General features: G+C 42.2%; 1 protein-coding gene across 1 annotated transcript; it reads right to left on the bottom strand.

Annotated features, from left to right (window-relative positions):
- Nucleotides 1-2,421: 2,421 nt before the first annotated feature.
- On the bottom strand, nucleotides 2,422-22,037 carry Ik (IK cytokine). Its single transcript, XM_008835479.3, has 20 exons — nucleotides 21,883-22,037; nucleotides 21,068-21,134; nucleotides 17,399-17,491; nucleotides 16,155-16,214; nucleotides 13,952-14,119; nucleotides 13,667-13,781; nucleotides 13,367-13,437; nucleotides 13,213-13,259; nucleotides 9,996-10,159; nucleotides 8,013-8,121; nucleotides 7,695-7,734; nucleotides 7,350-7,563; nucleotides 7,080-7,098; nucleotides 5,842-5,920; nucleotides 5,356-5,436; nucleotides 5,055-5,112; nucleotides 3,161-3,249; nucleotides 2,866-2,974; nucleotides 2,672-2,706; nucleotides 2,422-2,588 (listed from the first exon to the last, which is right to left on the bottom strand). The coding sequence occupies exons 1-20, from the start codon at nucleotides 21,896-21,898 to the stop codon at nucleotides 2,561-2,563; spliced, it is 1,662 nt and encodes a 553-aa protein (XP_008833701.1). The 5' UTR covers nucleotides 21,899-22,037; the 3' UTR covers nucleotides 2,422-2,560.
- Nucleotides 22,038-22,067: the final 30 nt, after the last annotated feature.

The raw sequence follows: 22,067 nt of genomic DNA, 5'->3' as shown, positions 1-22,067 counted from the left end.
TATATTCACCAGAGGCAATTGGCATACAGCCTCAAACTTCTGCCCACACCTACGTTTTCGTGGCCTCCGAACGAACAAGGAGTGCCCAGCCTATTAGGGTTCCTACAATTCAAGCTCCTTCATCGGCCATACCGGTTTGCTCTAGCTAGTCAGGAAATCCTAAAGAGGAAAATAAACATGACGTTCTGGGCTCCCTGTTACCAAAGACTCCAATGATGAAAGCCCTCTACATTGTGGGACAGCCAAGGTGTAGACCAGCTCAGATTTCTGTGCAACGAAGCGTTTTAAGGCATCTGCCGAAGCCTAACACACTTTAAAAGAGGTGAGGGGGCTTGGAGAAATGGCTCAATGGTTAAGAGCACTGCTTGCTTTTGCAGAGGACACAGGTTCAGTTCTCAGTTGTGGCTCACAACTGTAATTTCAGTCCCAAGAGGTTCCAACCCCTCTCTTCTGGCTTTGGCCAGCACTGTGTGCACATGGTACAGGCAAAACACTCATACACAAAAATAAAACCTAATTAAAAAAAAAAAGAAGTGGTGACGGGGCTGGAGAGATGGCTCAGCGGTTAAGAACACTGGCTGATCTTGCAGAAGACCCGGGTTCGAATCCCAGCACCCACATGGAAGCTAACAACTGTCAGTAACTCCAGTTCCAGGGGATCCGACAGCCTCTTCTGTCCTCTGTGGGCATTGCACAGCATGGGTGCACTTACCTACATGCAGGCAATACACTCATACACATAAAATAAAAATAAGATACTAAAAAGAAAAAAAGAAGTGCAATCGGCATGGTAGCACATGCCTTTAATCCTACCGCTTGGGAGGCAGAAGCAGGTGGATCTCTGAGTTCAAGGCCAGCCTAGTCTCCATAGTGAATCCAGGCCAGCTATAACTACAGGGAGACCCTACCTCAGAAAGACCAAAAATAAAAATAAAAGGTGAAATGAGGTTAAGGATTTCAAAGAGTTATTTAATATTCTTTTTGCTGACTGGAGGGTTGGAGTTACTTGCAGAAACTGAATTTTAAACTGGCAGTCAACCCATAAATCTTACTTTTATTGCCTCTAGGTATCTATATGAACCATATCTCTGTGCCTTTTTTTCTAATTGGGACAGCCTATAACCATGGAACCAAGGTATCACTTCTCTTTTAAGCCATTCCAGGTGTTTTTGAGACAGGGTCCAATTTCTATCTCTTAAAGCATTACTGACAGCCAGGCATGGTGGTGCAAGCCTTTGATCCCAGCACTTGGAAGGCAGAGGCAGGCAGATCTCTGTGAGTTCAAGGCCAGCCTGGTCTACATAGTGAGCTCCAGGACAGCTGGGGCTACAGCGAGACTTTGTCTCAAAAAGACCAAAAAAACAAAACAGTACTATTGACAAAGCTGACTTCCTCAAAAATCTGTTTCCTAAATCTGGGGGTTTAACTTAGTGGTAGAGTGCTTACACAAAGCTATTTGATGCCCAGTGTCACTAAAACAAAAAGTCCTTGCCAATCAGTATGAAAATGATCAAAAATTATGGAAAGCTTAGCTTTCCTTGACCTCACAGTAGGCAATGAAAGAAATGTAGCATGCAGACACAAACTGGAGACCCCTAAAAACCCACAGACCAAAGTACTGGCAATAAGCAGAAAGGAGGGGAAGGGATGGAAGGATAGGAAGACTTAGTAGGCATACCCTGGGCCTTGGCAAACTTTCAAGGGTGAAGGGTATCAAAATCTTTTGGATAGGAGGGTGTACCAGTTTTATTCAAGGCACTCCCCCAAGGTTACTCCTTCAGCCAAGGAGGCAATGATTCCAACAAACTGCATTACTGAAGCTCCCATGAGGGCACGGAAGCTTTTCTTTCCTGAAGTAATTTTCATCATACACCTTCACCAAAAGTCCAGTTAGGTGCAGCCTTAACATCAGGATGATCTTAATGTCCATGTACTCTCAGCTTCAGGAGTAGGCCCCAGATAGGACAGAATGAATCTGACCGTTCAGCTTTACACCTATCTTCTTGTGCCCATCTCCGAGTTATTTTTCCCTTCTCCGCTGGAAACACTAGTAAACATCCTTACTATCTAGAAATCTAGAATTAGCTCAGAAAAAAGAGATCTTCTGGGTCTTTCAAGTATTTTATTTATTATTATTTTATTTGTATGAGTGTATTGCCTGCAGATGTAAATGCACCTGTATCATGCAATGTCCACAGAGGTCAGAAAAGGGTGTCAGATTCCCAGGAACTGGAATTATAGATGGTTGTTAGCTGCCATGTGGGTGCTGGGAATCGAACCCAGGTCCTCTGCAAAAGCAACCAGTGATTTTAACTGCTGAGCCATCTCTCCAGCCCCAGCACCTTCTGTTTTACACAATCGGGGGAACGAGCATTCTTCAAGGGGCCCTTGAGAGGAATGCTCAACATAAAAGACAAGACAGTAAGTTAACTGATTTTAATGCAACAAATGATTACATAATAAAAGTTTATAAACATTCACAAAAACACCTTCAACCTCTCTAGGAATTATAGAAACAAACAATTGAGAGCATCTATATGGTGATAGTTACAAATGGAGATTAGTATTTTGGTCTTTTCACTTCAACTCTGAAATAAAAGGAGAAAGATTAGCATGAGATTAAAACACTGAACAATCCCCACCAGTCTCACAGAGAAAGAATGCTGCTTACCCATCAGCTTCCATCTTCTTCCTTTTCTCAATGATCTGTGAAAGAAAAGTAATAGTTTATAAGCATGCTAACAATGTAAGTTCACTTAAACCCAAAGGTGACCTCTCTATTCCCATGGCTCTCCCATCCAACCTGTTCTCAACAAGTGTCTCTTCTCAACTGAAACCCTCCCAGCTAAGAAAGAGTCCACTTACTGCACTAATTTTCTTCCACTGACGATCAAGCTCTGCTTTATCATTGGTTTCCTTGAAGCGTCTGGTTTTCCGTCCTTCAGACATCTTGATACCATACTGGAATGCAGCTCTGAAAAGACCATTGGGGAAGAAGGCATTAGAAGTCTCCATGAGAAAGATTTTCTCAAAGGGCTCTGTGGGCAGACTACCTATCTGGAAACACATCAGCTAGACTACAGCCTCTAACCTGATGTGGGCTAGTCCACCCAACCAACACACCCTCCTCATTCTCAGTCCATATTTAGTACCAACTCACTTAGGCAATGCCTCCTTGTTGTTCATATATTCGCTGTATTCCTCCTGAGTATCAAAGTCCCAGCGACCTAAGGGACCCTTCTTGTTACCCTGTGGCAGAGCAGGAGATAGAAGGGGCATCAATGGAAAAGGAATTTTCTCTCTGAATAAAGCCACATTCCCACAATCCAAGATTCCACCAGTAATAAATCTTACCTAATATTTTATACATACTTACATTATAGGTATTACTCTGAACACTAAACACATACATTCTTACAAAAAGTCTAGGATGTGGTGGCATACGCCTTTAGTCCCAGCACTGGGGAGGCACAGGCAGGCGGATCACTGTGAGTTCAAGGCCAGCCTGGTCTACATAGTGAGTTCCAGGTCAGCTGAGAATACAGGGAGACCCTGTCTCAAAAAGGCAAAAAAAAAAGTCTAAAGTGAAGGCGTGGTGGTATACACCTTTAATCCCAGCACTTGGGAGACAGACAGAGGCAGATGAATTTCTGTGAGATGGGAACCAGCCTACTAGCCTGTAGCCTGGTCTATATAGGTTCCAGGCCAGCTGGTGCTACAGAATGAATCTGTCTTTTAAAAAAAATATATGTAGTCCCAGCACTCAAGAGGCAGAGGCAGACAGAGCTCTGTGAGTTCAAGGCCAGCCTGGTCTACATAGTGAGTTCAGGCCAGCTGGGACTACAGGGAGACCCTGTCTCAAAAAGAAAAAAAAAAAAAAAAAAAAGTATGTCTAAAATGAGAATTATATTTCTATTTTCCTGATAATAGAAACTAAGGCAATTCTAAAAAGGAAAGGAATTTGGCAAGGTCGCAAAATTAAACAAGGATCCAAGAAGAGTAAAGCATGCTTTTGGTATGTAGCTCAATGGTAAAACACCTGCCTACCACATGCAAAACAATGGGTTTGATCCCTAGGACAGCAGAAAAAAACAAAGGGGTTTGCTGGGGATGTGGCTGTACTTGGTGATATGGCACGTGCCTAGCTAGCACAAGGTCCTGGGGTCAATCCCCATACCGAAAAAAATAAATAATTTTAGCCCAGCACAGTGGTGCACATCTCTGATCCCAGAGCTCTGGAAACAGACACAGATAGATCTCTATGAGATAGCGGCCAGCCTGGTCTGCAGAGAGTTTAGGGAGACCCTGTCTCAAAAAAAGAAAGAAAGAAAAAAAAAAAAGTAATTTCAGCTGGGCATGTTAGTATATACCTATCATCTGAAATCCCAGCACTGGAGAGATAGAGACAGAAAGAACAGGAGTTCAAGGTCATCCACAGCTATGTAACCAGCTTAGGCTACAAGTCTGTCTCAAAAGGAAAAAAAAAAAAAAAAATCTCTTAATCAACACTACAGTACCCTAAGAACAAGGGAAAAGTATATGAGAGTTCTTTAGAACTCATGGTGTTTGTGATGGGTTTGTTTCTACTATTACCTTTTGTTTAAGGCAGAAAAACTTCAACCCTGCTTGGAAAAAAAATTTGATTATTTTCTAAAGATTGCAATTCTTGGGCCGGCAAGAAGACTTGAATAATGTTACTTGTCACCAAGCCTGATGACTTAAGGTTAATCTATGGAACCCACACAGTACAACATAACTGACTCCCAAAAGTTAACTTCCACATGCACACTGTGGCACATACTGCTGCACCCCATTGTCAAACAAATGTAATGAAATTCAGTTCAAAAAAAAAAAAAGACTGCAGCTGGGTGTGGTGGCACATGCTTTTAATCCCAGCACTCAGGAGGCAGAAGCAGGTGGATCTCTGTGAGTTCAAGGCCAGCCTGGTCTACATTGGGAGTTCTAGTTTAGTCAGGGTTACACAAAAAAATAAAAATAAAGTAGAAGAGTTCCACTCAAAGGTTCCACTCTTTCACATCCTTCTAGCTTCATACCTGGTCCATTTTGCTATAATCCACCTCCTCATCACTATCCACAGCCATATCATCCATCCTAAAGACAAAGGACAGTTAAAAGATGCTTTAGATCCAGACTATTGTATTTTATTCATAAACCCCAATCAACTAACAGGCCATTTATGTGTGATCATCCCACTAAACTTCTCAGAGCTAAATAGAAGAATTCACCCAAGAAAGAAGTAACCACCTCTAAACAGGTCAAATTTCAATCTCATTGCTCAGACATCTCAATCTCATTGCTTAGACATCTCAACCTCCCCAACAGAGTTTCACGTACGTGGCTGGATAGCACTCTGCATAACTGTTAGACATCCCAAAGAAATCACCCAGCTGCTTCTTGTCTTCTGGCTTCTTCAGCATATGCTATGTTAAAGAGAATTACATCACTTGCAGAAAAGATTCAGATAAGAGGGGCCACGGCTAGAGCCCTCAACATGAAAATTCTCAGAAGCTATCTGTGAGCTTCAATTGGTGGTCCTTGGGCAAAGAGGCAAAGCATGATTTCATCCTAGCCAAAATATGGCATAAAAGGCAAGAGAACAAGGACAGGTAAAAGGGAACAGAGAAACAGAACTGGAATGAAAAGAAAATGGCCCTCTACAACCCAGGGACAACCAGGCATGGTAGAGCATGCCATAATCTCAGAACTCGGGAGGCAAAAACAGGAGGATCTCAAATTGCAGGCCAGCCTGGGCTAGAGAGAGATGCTGTCTCAAGATAAATAAAACTATAAAACCTGGGAGCAAATTTAAATAAAGGATATGATTCGGTGCCTTCCCAACCAGCAGACCCAGCAAATTTTTCATTGATGGACTTGATCAACTCTTTGGCAGACCCAGGTCCTGGGAGAAGAGACAACTCTGTGAGACTCTGAACTGATGTTCTCATAACCGCCTCCCTAAAACACACTTCCAAATATAAAAATGTTTCTTTGGGGCTGCAAGATGGTTCAGTAGGTAAGGGCCTTGTCACCAAGCCTGATAACCTGAGTTTAATCCCCAGAACCTACATGACAGAAGTAGAGGATTCTCAAAAGTCGTATTCCGACTTCCACCGGTCTGCTCCAGCACATCCAAGCCAAATACACTCACTAAACCAATAAATAAGTTTTGGGTTTTGTTTGTTTGTTTTGTTTGTTGATATTTGAGACATGGTTGTACCATGTAGCCCTGGCTGACCTGGAACTCTATATATAGAGTTCAGGCTGGCCCTGAACTCCTGATCCTCCTACATTAGCCTCTAGAATGCTGATTACAGGCAAACACAACCATGTCTTGCTAATTTAAACAAGTTTTGTTATCATTTTTAAGATGAGGCTGGCTTGTCACACACCTTTAATCCCAGCACTCAGAAAGGGACAGGTAGATCTCTGTGAGATTGAGGCCAGCTGGAGCTACAGGGAGACCCTGTCTCAAAAAACAAAAGATTTTACTTATTTTTATTTTATGTGTATGAGTCGTTTTGTCTCCATGTATGTTAAATGCACCACACATGTGTCTGGTGCCTATGGAGGCCAGAAGAGTTAAGGACCAGTGTTGGCCACCATGTGGGTGGAACCAAATCTGGCCACCACACGGGAGGAACCAAATCTGGGTCCTCTATAAGAACAGCTAGTGCTCTTAAGCACTGAGCCATCTCTCCAGCCCCTAAATAAGCTTTTAAAGCAACACAAACCTTTATAACAACACAATTTTAAGTAAATTCCAATAAATAATGAGCTATTCTAGTTGAGAGTAATAGATCCAGAATATTGTATTACTCAACCTTAAGATCACCTCAAAATCTTAGGACTGGAAGAATTCTACCTAAAAGCAAATATTCTCTGGTACCGCCCAAAAAAGCCCAGGAACTCCAAATTATCCTGCTTATTCCATAATGTAAGACATGGTTCTTATGAGAGACTAAAACTAGGAAGTTTCCCCATCCCACCCTCACCAGCTTTGATTAGCAGGGAAAGCAGGACTGTTAGGGCCAATGTAAGATGCTGTGGCTACAACTCACCTTTGTCAACATCCACAGGCTGAAAACAAAACAAAACAAAAACTGAGATGAGTGTCGTTATGAGGAATCCCCACTCATCCCACCCCCAAGTCTGAACGATTCAGTAGTCCACCTTTGGACTATTTCCAGAATGGTATCTGCCCTGGGTCAACTGACCCAGTTGCAATTGTGAAGCCACAAGGCTCCTGAAGAATCAAAGAGTCCTTCACCTAGCTATAAAGACATAGTGAAAGTAGTTTCACAACCTGGTACCAAGGGCCCACATCTCACCTCATCATCCACCTTTGGCTTCTCAAAGTAGCTGTGCCTTTTCTTTTCCTCCTCTCGCTCTCGCTCCCGGTCTCGCTCTCGCTCCCGATCTCGCTCTCGCTCCCGGTCTCTGTCCCTCTCTCGATCACGTTCACGTTCCCGGTATCTCTCTCGCTCTTTGTCCCGTGGTGTCTTAGTTGTGGAGGGAACATAATCCCCAATGTCTTCAAAAATGCTGTGAAAAACAGGTATCAGTAGTTGCTAAAATCATACATTATCTATGCTGGCTATTTCTCCAAAAGGGCCAAAGACAAGAAACACAGATCCCCTTGCTCACATCAGGTGCCTTGGGGCAAGGATACTTACTTCATGTCTGCTTCAGGGGGTTTCTTTTCTTCCAATTTTCCTGAAGTGTAAAGAGAGGAGTGAGGAACATTCTCAGCATCTTTTCAATGACCTTCTGTTTAGAATGGACAAAAGCTACTCAGTCTCCACACTTAAAACCTGACCACTGAATTCTAAGTGGCTCAAGCAGACACAATTTGAGTACACTCATCTTGCCAATGCTCCATTTCTCCCATTTTTCTCTGCTCCCTAGAAGCCACCCAATGCCTTATAGACAGCAGGCTCCAGGAGACCTTGGTTCCACCACCATGTGCCCCTCCAAGATACCCTTCCAGGTACCTTTATCCTTCTTCTTGAGCTTCTTGTTTCGGGTACCCTGCCTCAGGTATGAAAGAATCTGAGTGAGCTTGCTAATAACAATGTCATTTGTAGTCAGTGTAGTCTGGGCCTGGAAAACCCAAAAAGGAAGAATATTATCCTTCTTAGCTGGAATCTCATCATCTATTATTCATTCAATCACTTAAATTAAGTTAGTTAGGGAGAAGACAGGAAAGATGTAATGAAGAACATTCCAGATAGATGAAATGGCATGCAAGACCCTGAACTAAAAATATAGAACATTTTAAAAAAATTTTTAAAAAAAATTAGAAAATCCAGGAAACCCAGAAAACAAACAAAGAGCCAAAATGAAAAGAGGCTAGACAGTCCAGATGTTGCAGGGACTCACACACCTGTTGTGGAGATTTTACTCTGAACCTTACGGGGTTTTTTTTATTTTTGTCTTTTGGTCTTTTTGAGACAGGGTCTCCCTGTAGTCTCAGCTGGCCTGGAACTCACTATGTAGACCAGACTGGCCTTGAACTCACAGAGATCCACCTGCCTCTGCCTCCCAAGTGCTGGGACTACAGGTATGCACCACCACACCCAGCACTCTGAACCTTATGAATGAGAAACCACAGAAAGCGTCTATGTGCTCATGAAACGAAAATTTGCTTTTACAAAAAAAGAAAAAAAAATCACCCTGGTCATGTGTAAAAGCCATTGATGAAAGGCTGGGCATGGTGGCACAAGCCATTAAAGTCATTAATCCCAGCACTCCGGAGGCAGAGGCAGAGGCAGAGGCAGGCGGATGTCTGTGAGTTCAAGGCCAACCTGGTCCACATAGCGAGTTCCAGGCCGACTGGTGCTACAGGGATACCTTGTCTCAAAACAACCAGGAAAAAAAAAAAAAAACAGAAAGAGCACAAATGATGTAACATTGCGCTCAAGACTCTGGAAAGGTAGGAAGAAATTAAACCCAAACACAGCAGATGAGTAAAAAATAACAAAAATCAAGAGCAGAAATGAATGAAATAGAAACAAAGAAAACAATGCAGAAAAACGATGAATCTAAGAGCTGGTTCTTTGAAAAGCTAAACAGAAAAACAGACCCTTAGCCCAGATGACCATAGAAAGAAAGATCAAATCCAAATCAACAAAATTAGAGATGAAAGGGGAAACATCACAACAGACACCCAAAGACCCAGAACATTTTAAGGGTATACTTTATTAAATTTGAAAACCTAAAAGAAATTGATGAATACCTGAAATCAAGGGAACCACCAAAGCTAAACTAAGAAGAGATCAACAGTTTAAACAGACCCATAACATATAAGGAAATTGAAACAGTCATACAAAACCTCCCGACTAAAAAAAGCTCAGGCCCACATGGATTTACAGCAAAATTCTATCAGACATTTAAAACAGACCTCCAACCTTACTTAAATCATTCAAAAAGGTAGAAACAGAGGGAGAACTCCCAAACTCTACATAGTCCACATAGTGAGTTCCAGGTCAACTGGGACTACAGGGAGACTCTTTCTCCAAAAAAAAACCAAAAAAAAAAAAAAAAAAAACCAAAAAAAAACATTAACTAGGATGAAGAAACTCAGGAGGAGTGATGGATGGCTAAAGAGTACAGGGTTTCTTTTGGGGGGTAAGGAAAATACTCTAAAATTTTGGATTTTGATAGTGGTTATTGAAGTATATAGTAAAAGGGTAGATTATATAGCATGTGTATTAAAGCTGAAAAAAAAAATAATACACTGGAACAGAAATGGGTGGGAATGGGAAAAACAGCCCAGGCAGTCTTTTAATAGTTGCACCAAGCAATGTGGTTTACACAAGAATATTGCTGGTGGGTATGAAATTGAATAGATTCAACTGAGACTGAGGAGATAAAATGTGGACAGAACTTGGTGATGAGATGATATACAGGACAAAGGCAAGGCAGAATGTCAGGTTTGAGGATCCTATGACGGCTCTCAGAACTTGGTTACTCACCTCCATCGTGGGACAATCAGCCTTGCTGCGGATGAGAGTGGTGGGGATATCCGTGTCTGCATACTCATCATCCAGGTCTACCACATAGGCCATTCGACCCGGTAAGAACAGCTCATTTCGCTCATATGCTTTGCTCTTGAAAAGCATACGATAAACATTTCGGCCTACACAAAGGGGAAGAATAGCAAATAGAGAATGATAAACTTTTATCGAACAGTAGTCATTTATTAAATCTTTCTTTTTTGTGGGGAGGGGGGTCATTTTTGAGACAAGGTCTCCCTGTAGCCCCAGCTGGCCTGGGACTCAGTATGTAGACCAGGCTGACCTTGAACTCACAGAGATCTTCCTGCCTCTGCCTCCCAAGTGCTGGGATTAAAGGCATGCACCACCACTCCAGGCCATTTATTAAATCTTTATACAAGGCACCAAGACAAATGCTGCTACTCACACCTTCAAACAATCCTGTAAGATAGGCACTTTTTACTGGTTAAGAATACTAAGGCTTCCGGGCTGGAGAGATGGCTCAGTGGTTAAGAACACTGAATTTTCCTGCAGAAGACCCAGGTTTGAATCCCAACACCCACATGGCAGCTAACAACTGTCTGTAACTCCAGTTCCAGGGGATCCGACAGCCTCTTCTGTCCTCCTCGGGTATTGCACAACATAGGTGCACTTACCTACATGCAGGCAATACACACATACACATAAAAATAAATAAATAAAATAAAATATTAAAAAAAAAAAAAAGAATACTAAGGCTTCAGGCTCTAGCCAGCCCGAGAGCTGGCTCAGAAGTTAAGAGCACTGACTAATCTTGCAGAGGACCCGGGTTTGATTCCGAGCACCACATTCCCAACGGCTAACAGTCATCCATAACTCCAGTCCTGGGGGAATCTGACACCTTTTTCTGGCCTCCTCAGGCATCTTATGATAGTGCACGCCTTTAAATCCAAGCAGTCAAGAGGCAGAGGCAGGTGGATCTCTAGATATCGAGGCCAGCCTGGTCTCTACACAGTGAGTACCACACCAGCTGGGGCTACAGGGAGATCCTGTCTCAAAAAAACAAACAACAAAAAAAAACAACTATGGCTGAGAAGTGATTTACCTGAAATCATATAACAAAGCAAAATATGGGACCCTGGCAGTTTAACTCCAAAACCTGAGCTCCTACTCTCTAATCCACACTGCTTTCAAAAGAGTACTATGTGCTCACATTATATTGAGTCCTGTGAGGTAGAAGGCTGAAAGTTAAGGGGGTTTTCTGTTTGATTTTTTTTTTTTTTCTTTTTGGTCTTTTTGAGACAGGGTCTCCCTGTAGCTCTAGCTGACCGGGAACTCACTATGTAGACCAGGCTGGCTTGAACTCAGAGATCCACCTACCTCTGCCTTGCCATTACACCCGACTATTTGTCTGATTTTTAAAAATTACTATTATGTGTATAGGTCTGAAGCATGAGGTACAGATGCAAGAGTGCCACGATGCCCATGGGAGGTCAGAGGACAACTTTGTAGAGTCAGTTTTCCCCTTCCACGTTTACGTGAGTTCCCGGGAGCAAACTCAGGTTGCCAGGTTTACACAGCAGGCTTTTACCTGCTCAGTTATCTGATTGCCCTCAAGGTTTAAGGTTTATTAACAACAACGAAAAAAAAAGCTATACTACAGGGTCAGTATTATAGACATGTTACATATTTTATTTCTCTTCATTCCTAAATAATCTTGAGGTACACATTAAGCCAATCTTTACATATGAAAAAGAGAGCAAAGTAACACATCTAGCATGATTTCATCAGCAGGATTCAAATCTAGTCTTCCATATTGAGCTTTTTTTGTTTTGTTTTTGAGACAAGATCTCTCTATATAGCTCTGGCTGGCCTCAAACTCAGAGATCCACCAGCCTCTGCCCTAAGCACTGGATTAAAGGTGTGTGCCACCAAGCCCAGATTTATATTAGGTTTTAATCAAGAATCATGCTACCTTCTGTGTGTGTGTGTGTACCCGCATGTGCACACATAGATGCCAAGGGCCGCCTTAGGTGTCATTCCTCAGATACCATCTACCCCGTTTTGCTTTTGGGTTTTTTTGTTTGTTTGTTTTTCTCATTGGCCTGGAGCTCACCAAAGAAAGCCACACTGGCTGGCCAGCAAGCCCTAGCAATCCACCTGGGATCACAACAGTATACCATCACACCTGGCTTTTTTCTTTTCTTTTTTTTTTTTTAATTTATGTGTGTGAGTGTATACATGTATATAAGTGCACCCATATATCGTGCAATGCCTGCAAAGCCAGAAAAGGGTGTAGGTGTAGGATCTCCTAAAATTGGAGTTACAGACAGTTAAGCTGCCAGGTGGGTGCTGGAAACTGAACCTGGGTCCTCTGGAAGAGCAACCAGTGCTCTTAACCACTGAGCCATCCTCTAGCCCCAACACCTGGCTTTTTCACATGGGTTCTGGGGATCTAATTCAGGTCCTCATGCTTACACAGTAAGCACTTTATTATATGCATTATCTCCCTAGCCCCACGTGCTATCATATTTTTACTTTATGTTATTCACCTACCCATTTACTATTTATTTTGAGAAGCAGTCTCTTTATGTAGCCCAGGATGGCTCCAAACTCAATCACCCTGCTTTAGCCTCCCAAGTACTGGGATTACAGATGTACATCACCACACCCTAAGCCCTCAGCTTTTTTGTTTTTCTTTTGACACAGTCTCCCTATAGCTCCAGCTGGCTTGGTACTCATTGTGTAGACCAGACTGGCCTCAAGCTCACAGAAATCCACCTGTCTCTGTCCTCTGGCCACCTTTGGCCTCTGCATCTTGAGTGCTAAAATTAAAGGCATGCACCACCACACCTACCACTCCCAGCTTTTTGGAGCAAGGTCTTGCTATGTAGCCCCATGCTAACTTTGAATGACAATCTCCCTGCATCAACCTTGTAAGAGCTAGGATTCCAAACATGTGCCACCACCTCCAACCCATCCTATTCTTTGATACATAAGGATTAAAGACCTGAAAGAACTTTTGGTCTAACTAAAGAGACATGAATAACATAGGAAATAACTAAATCAATGTCTGAATTCTATTAGAATATTTTATAGGAGAGCTGTTTTTTTTGCTGGTTAAAGAGCAAAAAAGCAGAAAGATTATCCTGCTGACACAGATAAATTCCCTACAATTCCCCAAAAATGCAATCACTACTATAGAAACTGTACTCACCGAGGCGTGTTTTAAATTCAATTTTGTTTTCAGGATCCTCATCTTTCCTGAAAAGAGATAAAGAACAAAAATTTTATTTATTTATTTAATTTATGCTAAAATGTGTTCCTACTTTAGAAACTTTCTAAATTTTCAAGTCTTCCCTAATACCTACTTGGTTTCCTTCTGGGGCTTTTCCATCAGTTCTTCTTCCTCTTTCTCTTTGCTGGCAATCTCAGCTCGTACCTAATGAAGTCAAGTAGAAGACTGTATGAGAAGGGAGTGAGGGTTTAGGGCCTTCATCATACCTGGATCATCAGGGAATACCTTCCCCGATGAATTTTGGCTAATTGCAGGATGAGTAGCAATTAGTCCTACAGACAAGCCGCCTTTAACCCTTCCAGATTAAATGGTCTGAACTACCATGTGTCTCCCTCACCTCACAAGGTGAGCATGAACACTCAACAGGACTCACCTTTTGAAGCAAAGCAAAATCCAGACCTTTCACCAAATGGGTATGTTCCATGTCACCACCCAAGAATTTGGACTCCTGAATCAACTGTCTTCTCTTCTCTGCAGCTGACTTGTCCCTGTATAATGAAAAATGATATATTAGAACAGTCCCTTGTAGGTGACAAATGCCTTATGACATGGCTTAGAATGGGTTCCAGAGCAGGTTGAGTAGTAAGAAGGCCTTGTTCACGCTGTGGATGTCTCTGATATAAGGGAAACGGGACCTACAACCCGCCCTAGTACTCACGCCTCAGCAGTTGGGCCCACAGCCCTATAGTTAGCTGTGGTACTAATCAGCTCGGTTTCTTCATAATCTTTGTTCACACCATCTCTCCGTTCCTTGGCACGATCCCGATACTTCTCTGCTAGCTCTCTCTCTCTTTCAATTTCTTGTTGGCGTAGCTTGGCATAGTAACTGTGACCAGAGAAAGGGATTATGTAAGGCTCACCCGCTGTTATCTCAGAGTAAACACAACTGTCCCTATTTCCCTGTATCTTCAAGTAGCTAGCTCTCTATGGTGAAAGCTATACATGTTCTAATAGAATTGCTGGTCACTTCTTGCTGGACTCGACACTGGAAATATAGTTTCCTGAGCTGGATATGGTGGCACACACTTTGAATCCCAGCACTGGGGAGGCAGAGGCAGGAAGATCTCTGTGAGTTTGAGGTCTACACAGCAAAATTCAGGCCAGTTAGATCTAAACAGTGAGACCTTGTCTCAAAAAGGAAAAGAGTTTTTTTCTAGCTCACAGACTTTTTTATTGTAACACAATGCATATTTTTACAATAACTCATTTTAAATTTTATAATGTCAAAAAGTTTGAATAGAAATAAAATATAGGAGAATAAAAGAGTAAATAAGGGAACAGACAAAAAATGAAATGAGCTTGACTGTTTGAATTACGATGTCTTACAAATAAAATAGAAAATGAGAACAAAATCGTAAAAATTACATTTTAAAAGGCTAGATCTTTTTAAATGTATTTTTAATTGAATTTCTGTGCATTTCATACAAAACTTAATCATCTTTTACCCCCTCTCCCATCTGCACCCCTTATAGCCACCCCCGCCACCAGATTTCATGCATTCTGTCATATATGCTAAGGCCTATCAAGTTAGTATACCCAGACGTGTCCCTCAGTGCAAGTTCATCCACTGGGGTCTTAGCCCCCACCCCCCACGACCTCCACCAACTGCCCTTTCATAGATGTACTTTCGATGCTACTGAAAAGCTACCTAATTCTGATTACCTACAGGTAGAACTTCTTCACTCAGTAATTTTAAAAATTCCTGAACCTGTTTTACCTTTTACATTTCAACTAAAAGCAACTCAGTCCATTGTGGTCCAACTCCAGAAGAGAGGAAAGGCAAAACACCAGGTCCAGAAAGTTTAGTATTATACAAATAATAATGATGTTTAAAATGATGATAATGGGGGCTGGAGAGAGGGCTCAGCAGTTGGGACCACTGACTGCTCTCATAGAGGACCCGATTTCAATTCCCAGCACCCACATGGCAGCTATGAACCGTCCTTAACTCCAGTTCCAGGGAATTCAATGCCCTCTCTGACCTCCATGGCACTGCATGATATGGTGCACTCACATACACGCAGGCAATACACTCATACACACAAAATAAAAATATAAATATTTTTTTTTAAAAAGAAAATAGCCAGGCATGGTGGCACATACCTTTAATCCCAGCACTCAGGAGGCAGAGGCAGGTGGATCCCTGTGAGTTCAAGGCCAGCCTGGTCTACATAGTGAGTTCCAGGACAGCTGGGGCTACAGGGAGACCCTGTCTCAAAAAGAACAAAAAAAAGAAAGAAAAAGAAAATAATGGGGGCTGGAGAGCTGGCTCAGCGGTTAAGAGCACTGACTGCTCTTACAGAGGACCCAGGTTTGATTCCCAGCACCTACATGGCGGCCACAAACTGTCCTTAACTCCAGTTTCAGGGGAATCCGAAGCCCTCCTCTGACCTCCACTGCATTGCACAACACAGGTGCATTCACATACATGCAGGCAATACACTCATACACATAAAAATAAAAAAATATTAAAATTTTTTTTAAAAAAGAAAATAATGATAATGGCAGCCAATATTTAATGGGTAGTCTGCTATATACCAAAGTAGTGGGGATAAATGCTTACATGCACTATCACAGTTGATTATATTAGCCTGATTCAAGTTATTACCATTTCTGCATCCTATCTATGGATTAAAGAGGTTATACGAAAATACCCAAGCTTACACAGCTAGAAACTGGTGAGGATAAGATGAATATATAGGCAGGATGACTCCAAAGTCTTACAAGGCCACTCTAAGTTACCACTCTTCTCTATTAAGAAAACAGAGAACCCCGAGACAAGGGAAAATCCTAATATCTACTCCTTTCCCCTCAAATAGTATCCACCTTTACAAATCAATAATCCTCCACCATCCCTTTACCTTTTCTTTTTCCGCCTTCGTGCAGCTGGGTCTTCATCCTCATTGTACTCTCTTGGCATCCTAGAAGACATAGAAACTCACTGATAGTAAAACATATTGCCCCAGTCCTGAAACTCCAGGAAGCCTTGAGGACTGAAAAAAGGATAACACATGCCATAATCCCAGCACTTGGGAGGCTGAGGCAAAAGGATCACAAGTTTGAGGACAGCCTGGACTACATGGTGAGTTCCAGTCAAGCCTGGGCTACAAAGCAAAACAATGTCTCAAGAAAAAAAAGAAAAGCTGATGTGGTAGTACACATCCTTGAACACAGCACTTAGGAAGCAGAGGCAGGCAGAGCTGTGAGTTCAGTGTCAGCCTGGTCTACACAGCAAGTTCCAGACCAGTAGGGCTAAAAAGTGAGAGCCTGTCTGAAAAAAAAAAAAAAAAAGAGAAAAGAGGAGAAAACCAGCTGGAGAGATGACTCAATGGTTAACAGCACTGATTGTTCTTTCAGGAGACCTAGGTTCAGTTCCCAGCACCACCATGGTAGCTAACAACTGTCCATAACTCAAGTTTCAGAAGACACAGTACCCTTCTTCTTCTGTGGGCATTGTATGAAGGAGAGCACTTACATGCAGGCAAAACACACACATAAAATAAAAATAACTAATTTTTTTTAAAAAAGGCCGAGTGTGATGATGAGTGCCTTCAATCCCAGCACCTGAGGGGAGGAAGGGGGAGCCAGAGACAGATGGATCTCTCTGAGATCAAGGCCAGTCTTGTCTATACAGTGAGTTTCAGGCCAGCTGGGGTTACAGGGAGATCCTGTCTCCAAACAAACGAAAAAAAAAAACCACAATTTCAATCAGGCAGAGAATATTATTATTTGTACCTCTCAAACTTTAAAAATCATCAGGAACATCTAAGGGACTATTAACATTAGATATCATCCAAAATATATGTTGCAGAGCATCTGAAACTATAGGGGTCCATCAGACCCAGAACTCCATTCATCTGTATTAGCAGTGACTCTAAGTGTCCATGGAATATACGCTGAGAAAACATAAGAACCCAGAGCATCCCAGTTGTCTTCACAGAGAAAAGCTCAAACCTTCACAGAGAAAAAAACCGTAATCAAAGGCTTTAAAAAAGGACTGGCTTGTTAGCTCCTAACAGATTCTGGTTCCACAGAAATAGACAGACAGAACCAGAAATGGACAGAAGGAGAGATGGGAAACAGACAGGGTCACCTGAAGACTTACTCATGGTGACGTGACTTAGAAGGTGGTGCAGAAGTAGGTGCAGCCCTTGGAGTCATAAGAAGTTTCCTGAAGTCTTCATTGGTAAGTTTTGATCTGTAAGAAATGACAAAGATTTTAAATATTGATAGCCAAGAGGAAATAGAAAAGCATTTGAAAAACATGGTTAACTTTACTAGAATCAGGGGAAACACAAATGAAAGCAAAGACATGTCACTTTTAACATTTTAGTGTTTACTAAAATTTTCATTAAATTAAATGAGTGAAAATTTTTACTCTCATAGGGCTGAAGGAAATGTAAATCAGTATAACAATGTGAAGGCAATTTGGCAGCATTTATTAAAACTGAAGTGTATGTATCATATGAATCAGCAATTCCAATTACTGGCCAATCACTGTCATATATGTAAGAAGGCCTGGGGCTGGAGATATGGCTCAGCAGTTATGAACACTGACTGTTCTTGCAGAAAACCCTGGTTCGAATCCCAGCACCCATATGGCAGCTAACAACTGTCCGTAACTCGTTCCAGGGGATCCGACAGCCTCTTCTGTCCTCCATGGGCATTGCGTGACACAGGTGCACCTACCTACATGCAGGCAATACACTCATACACATAAAATAAAAACAATAAATATATATTAAAAAAGGCCTATAAAGGAAGATCAGCTATCGTCTGAAAAATGATAAAAAGTTGGAAGCAACTTAAATGTCCATTAACTAGTGAAGAACTATAAACTGTGACAGTGCTTAATTTCCCAAATGTACAAGAAATAAACCTGATAGTACTAAGAGATTATTTTAATTAGTACACTGAAAATGAATCCTTCCTTTTCCAAACTAGAGTCAGATTCTTTTGCCCTTTCCTGAGTAGGACTTTTCTTTGACTTGTTGACATGTCTTAAAAAGAATACCAATTTAACAAGAATTTCCTCCACTCATTATTGACTCAAACTCTCTTATATCATCTTAATATCTAAACAAGTTCTTCCCTCCTAGAAAATTTTTTTAAACATTTACATATGGGGTAAGAGGTACATACAGGCATGTGGAGATCAAAGGACAACTTTCAAGGGTCAGTTTCTCTCCTGTATGGAACTCGGGTAATCAGACTTGGCAGTAAGCATTTTTATCTGTTGAGTCACCTCTCCAGTCCTCCAAGGAAGAATTTATTAAGAATATTGTGGGGCTAGAGAGCTGGGGAGATGACTCAGTGGTTAAAAGCACTGGCTGCTCCTGCAAAAGATCTGGGTTTGATTCCCAGCACTAACAGAGTGGCTAACAACCATCAATAACTCCAGTTCTAGGGGAATCTGACGCCCTCCTCTGACCTCCAAGGGCACGGCATGACATAGATGCCCTTATATGCAGCAATACACTATACACATAAAATAATTTTTTAAAAAATCTTACTAAGCATATTGTGGGGCTAGAGAGATGGCTCAGTGGTTAAGAGCACTGACTGTTCTTACAGAGGACTCTGGTTCAGTTGCCAGACAACCATCAGTAACTCTAGTTCCAGGAGATTCAAGGCCCTCTTCTGTACTCAGTCATCAGCACTGCATGCACATGGTGCACATACATACATGCAGATAAAACACTCATGCACATAAAATATAAAGAAAAAAATTTAATGTTGTAATAGGAGTCAAGATAATTGCCAATAGAAGATTCTTAACTCCAATACAATAGAAACAAGCTGGGATTTAAAGAAAATGAAGAGAAACTTGGTTTAGTAATGGGGTGGGGGCTTAATTCTTTACCAAAAGAATGTTGAGCACAGCAACAAAGAACAAGGCTTAGTCAAAACAGGATTTGCTAGTCAAAGGGGCACACACCAGTAAGCAAAAGCTGAAAAGGATAAGGCTGAAAAAATAAAAAGACAAGGCTGGAGACAGGACAATCACTCACTTGAAATCGGCCAGGATTACATCTTTACAGGGCAAGGGCTTAACTCAATAGTAGAGCACTTGTCTAGCATGCTTAATCCTCAGTACCACCCCAAAATAGGATTCTTGGATTGAAGTGTGGTAGTACATGCCTATAATCTCAGCACTCAAGAGGCTGAGGTAGGCGGATGATCACATTTGAGGCCAGCCTGGGCCACATAGACACTGTCTCAAAAACAACAAAATTTTAAAGAGTAGGACATGGTGATTCATGCCTGTAATCCCAGCACTCAGGACACCGAGGCAGGAGTGTCGTGAGTTCCATGCCAGTCTGTGAGGGGAGACCCTGTCTCAAAAATAGGAGCCAGGTATGGTCATATACACCTTTAGTCTCAGCACTTGGGAGGCAGAAGCAGGCACATCTCTGTGAGATGGAGGTCAGCCTTGTCTACATAGTGAGTTCCAAACCAGCTAGGGCTACAGGGAGACCCTGTCTCAAAAACAAGAACAGCCAGGCATGGTGGCATAGGCCTTTAATCCTAGCACTCAGGAGGGAGAGGCAGGAGGATCTCTGTGAGTACAAGGACAGCCTGGTCTATGTAGCAAGTTCCAGGTCAGCTAGGGTTAAAAGGTGGCCCTATCTCAAAAAAAAAAAAAGCAACAAAAATAAAAACACCACTAAATAAATAAATAAATAAATAAATAAATAAATAAATAAATGGCTGGGAGATAGCTTGGTGAGTAAAGCACACAAGCCTGGCAACCTGGCTTCAGACCCCCAGGACCTGCATAAAAGCTGGGCACAGTAACCAAGTGTTTGCAATCCTAGCATACCCTACCAGGAGATGGGAAACAGATATACAACCATTGGACTCTTACAAGCCAGCTAGCCAGGTGTTACCAGAAATGAACAAGAAACCCTGTCTCAAAACAAGGTAGAAGGACCTAAACTAGAGGTTGTCCTCTGACTTTCATGTGCAAGGACCTGCATAAAAGCTGGGCACAGTAACCAAGTGTTTGCAATCCTAGCATACCCTACCAGGAGATGGGAAACAGATATACAACCATTGGACTCTTACAAGCCAGCTAGCCAGGTGTTACCAGAAATGAACAAGAAACCCTGTCTCAAAACAAGGTAGAAGGACCTAAACTAGAGGTTGTCCTCTGACTTTCATGTGCACCATGTGCCACTTACATGCTCGCTTGCTCTCTCTCTCTCTCTCTCTCTCTCTCACACACACACACACACACACACACACACACACACACACACAGAGTTAATAAAGGGGACTGGAATTGGGAAGTTACCAAAGACAGCTTTACTTTTATTTCCAGTGTTTAATTTTTTTCCAGAAAAAAATTACTATATATGTAATAAAGCAACACATTAAAACACTACACCCTTCCCCACCATAATTTCTCCTCCAATAGTCTTATGTAGAGTACCTGGGTCACTGAAGATTCACAGAAATAAAGAGCCCAATGGTACTTTTTTTTAGGGGGGGATCCCTATAATCACAAGTCTACTGAAAAACTGACACCAAAATATTTTATATACCTTACAAAATTAAGCATAATTACTTTATCTTGGTGGAGTAACTGAACTTAAAGCTTTCTGTGAGGAAAAAACAAACAGTTGTATAGATTAGTGTTTTTGTTTAAATGAACAACCTTCTGTAAACTTTTTAACCATTCTTGGCAACAAGATACTCAATTTTTCACCATCACTAGCTACTCCTTTGCACTGTTCAGGTCATTTCCATGGTGGTAGGACAAAATACTCACTGGTGGAAGGAATGAGGGTCATCCACATCATGGCCATCTGGGGCCAAGGGGTTAGAGAACGGCTCACCTAATAAAAGAATTGACATTAATCAGGTCATGTGTAAAAACTATTGATTACAGTAATGAACAGCAGAGAAGGCAAGAGGGCCAGTGACGTGACAATGCAATAAGTGCTGGCATGGGAAACGACAAGGAGTTATGTATGAGAAGCTGGGGATGGTGACCTGAAATCCCAGCATTAGGGAGGCTGAAGCAGAGTTCGAGGCCAGCGTAGAGTACTCTGAGTAGCCAGAACTTCACAAAAAGAGAGAGGAAAAAAAAAGGGTCCGTTAGTGATGGCCTGAGCCTGTCATCCCAGCTCTTGTGGAGGGGAAAGGAACAATTCAAGGCCAGATTCGACGACAAAGCAAGGTCAAAGCCAGCCTAGGCACGAGACCCGGTCTCACTGTGGAGGACGAACAAAGAATTTGCTAAAGATCACATCTCTAGTATTACACTAGAGAGCCTTGCACTCCTCTAACCCAATTATTCCGGAGGTTAAGGCATGGGGATAGAAAGTTTGAGGCTTGCCTGGAAAACAGCAAGCCCTTTCCTTCCCTCCCAGGCAAGAATGGGCACAACGCACGATTAAGGTGAGAGGAGGCAGGCGGGGCAGCCTAACATTAAAAAAAAAAAACTTGGGGGGGGGGGGGCAGAGCGGCTTGTCTTCTCCTGTGGCCCAGCGTTCAAGCGCACACCACACCCAGCTTAAATTTAGAACAGCAGGCCAAGCGTCTCTAGTCCCGGGAGAAAAGAGAGAAAGTCCTGAGCCTTACTATCTCGCTCCGGCATTTCGGCAACGACCTCTCAACGATAGCCCGAACCGGCTCTCCACAACAAAACAGCGGCGACAAGCTTCTTCCCACAATGCTCCAAAAAATCTCCCACGGAGCCTTGCGTTAGGAACCTTCCGACTTCTGCTCCGGCTCTACTGCACCACAACATCATTGGCAGATATTTA

The sequence above is a fragment of the Nannospalax galili genome, unplaced genomic scaffold (genome assembly GCF_000622305.1).
Source record: "Nannospalax galili isolate Female #2095 unplaced genomic scaffold, S.galili_v1.0 scaffold1077, whole genome shotgun sequence".
Lineage (NCBI taxonomy): Eukaryota > Metazoa > Chordata > Mammalia > Rodentia > Spalacidae > Nannospalax > Nannospalax galili.
Note: the sequence above shows the minus strand (reverse complement) of the source record. Positions and strands in the feature narration are given on the sequence as shown.

Excerpts from the sequence above, each read along its gene's own strand:
- Ik (XM_008835479.3), bottom strand. Across the intron at positions 13,438-13,666 it reads ATTTTGCTTTGCTTCAAAAG|GTACGAGCTGAGATTGCCAG; the intron begins GTGAGTCCTGTT and ends TGACTTCATTAG. Across the intron at positions 13,260-13,366 it reads AAGCCCCAGAAGGAAACCAA|GAAAGATGAGGATCCTGAAA; the intron begins GTAGGTATTAGG and ends ATCTCTTTTCAG.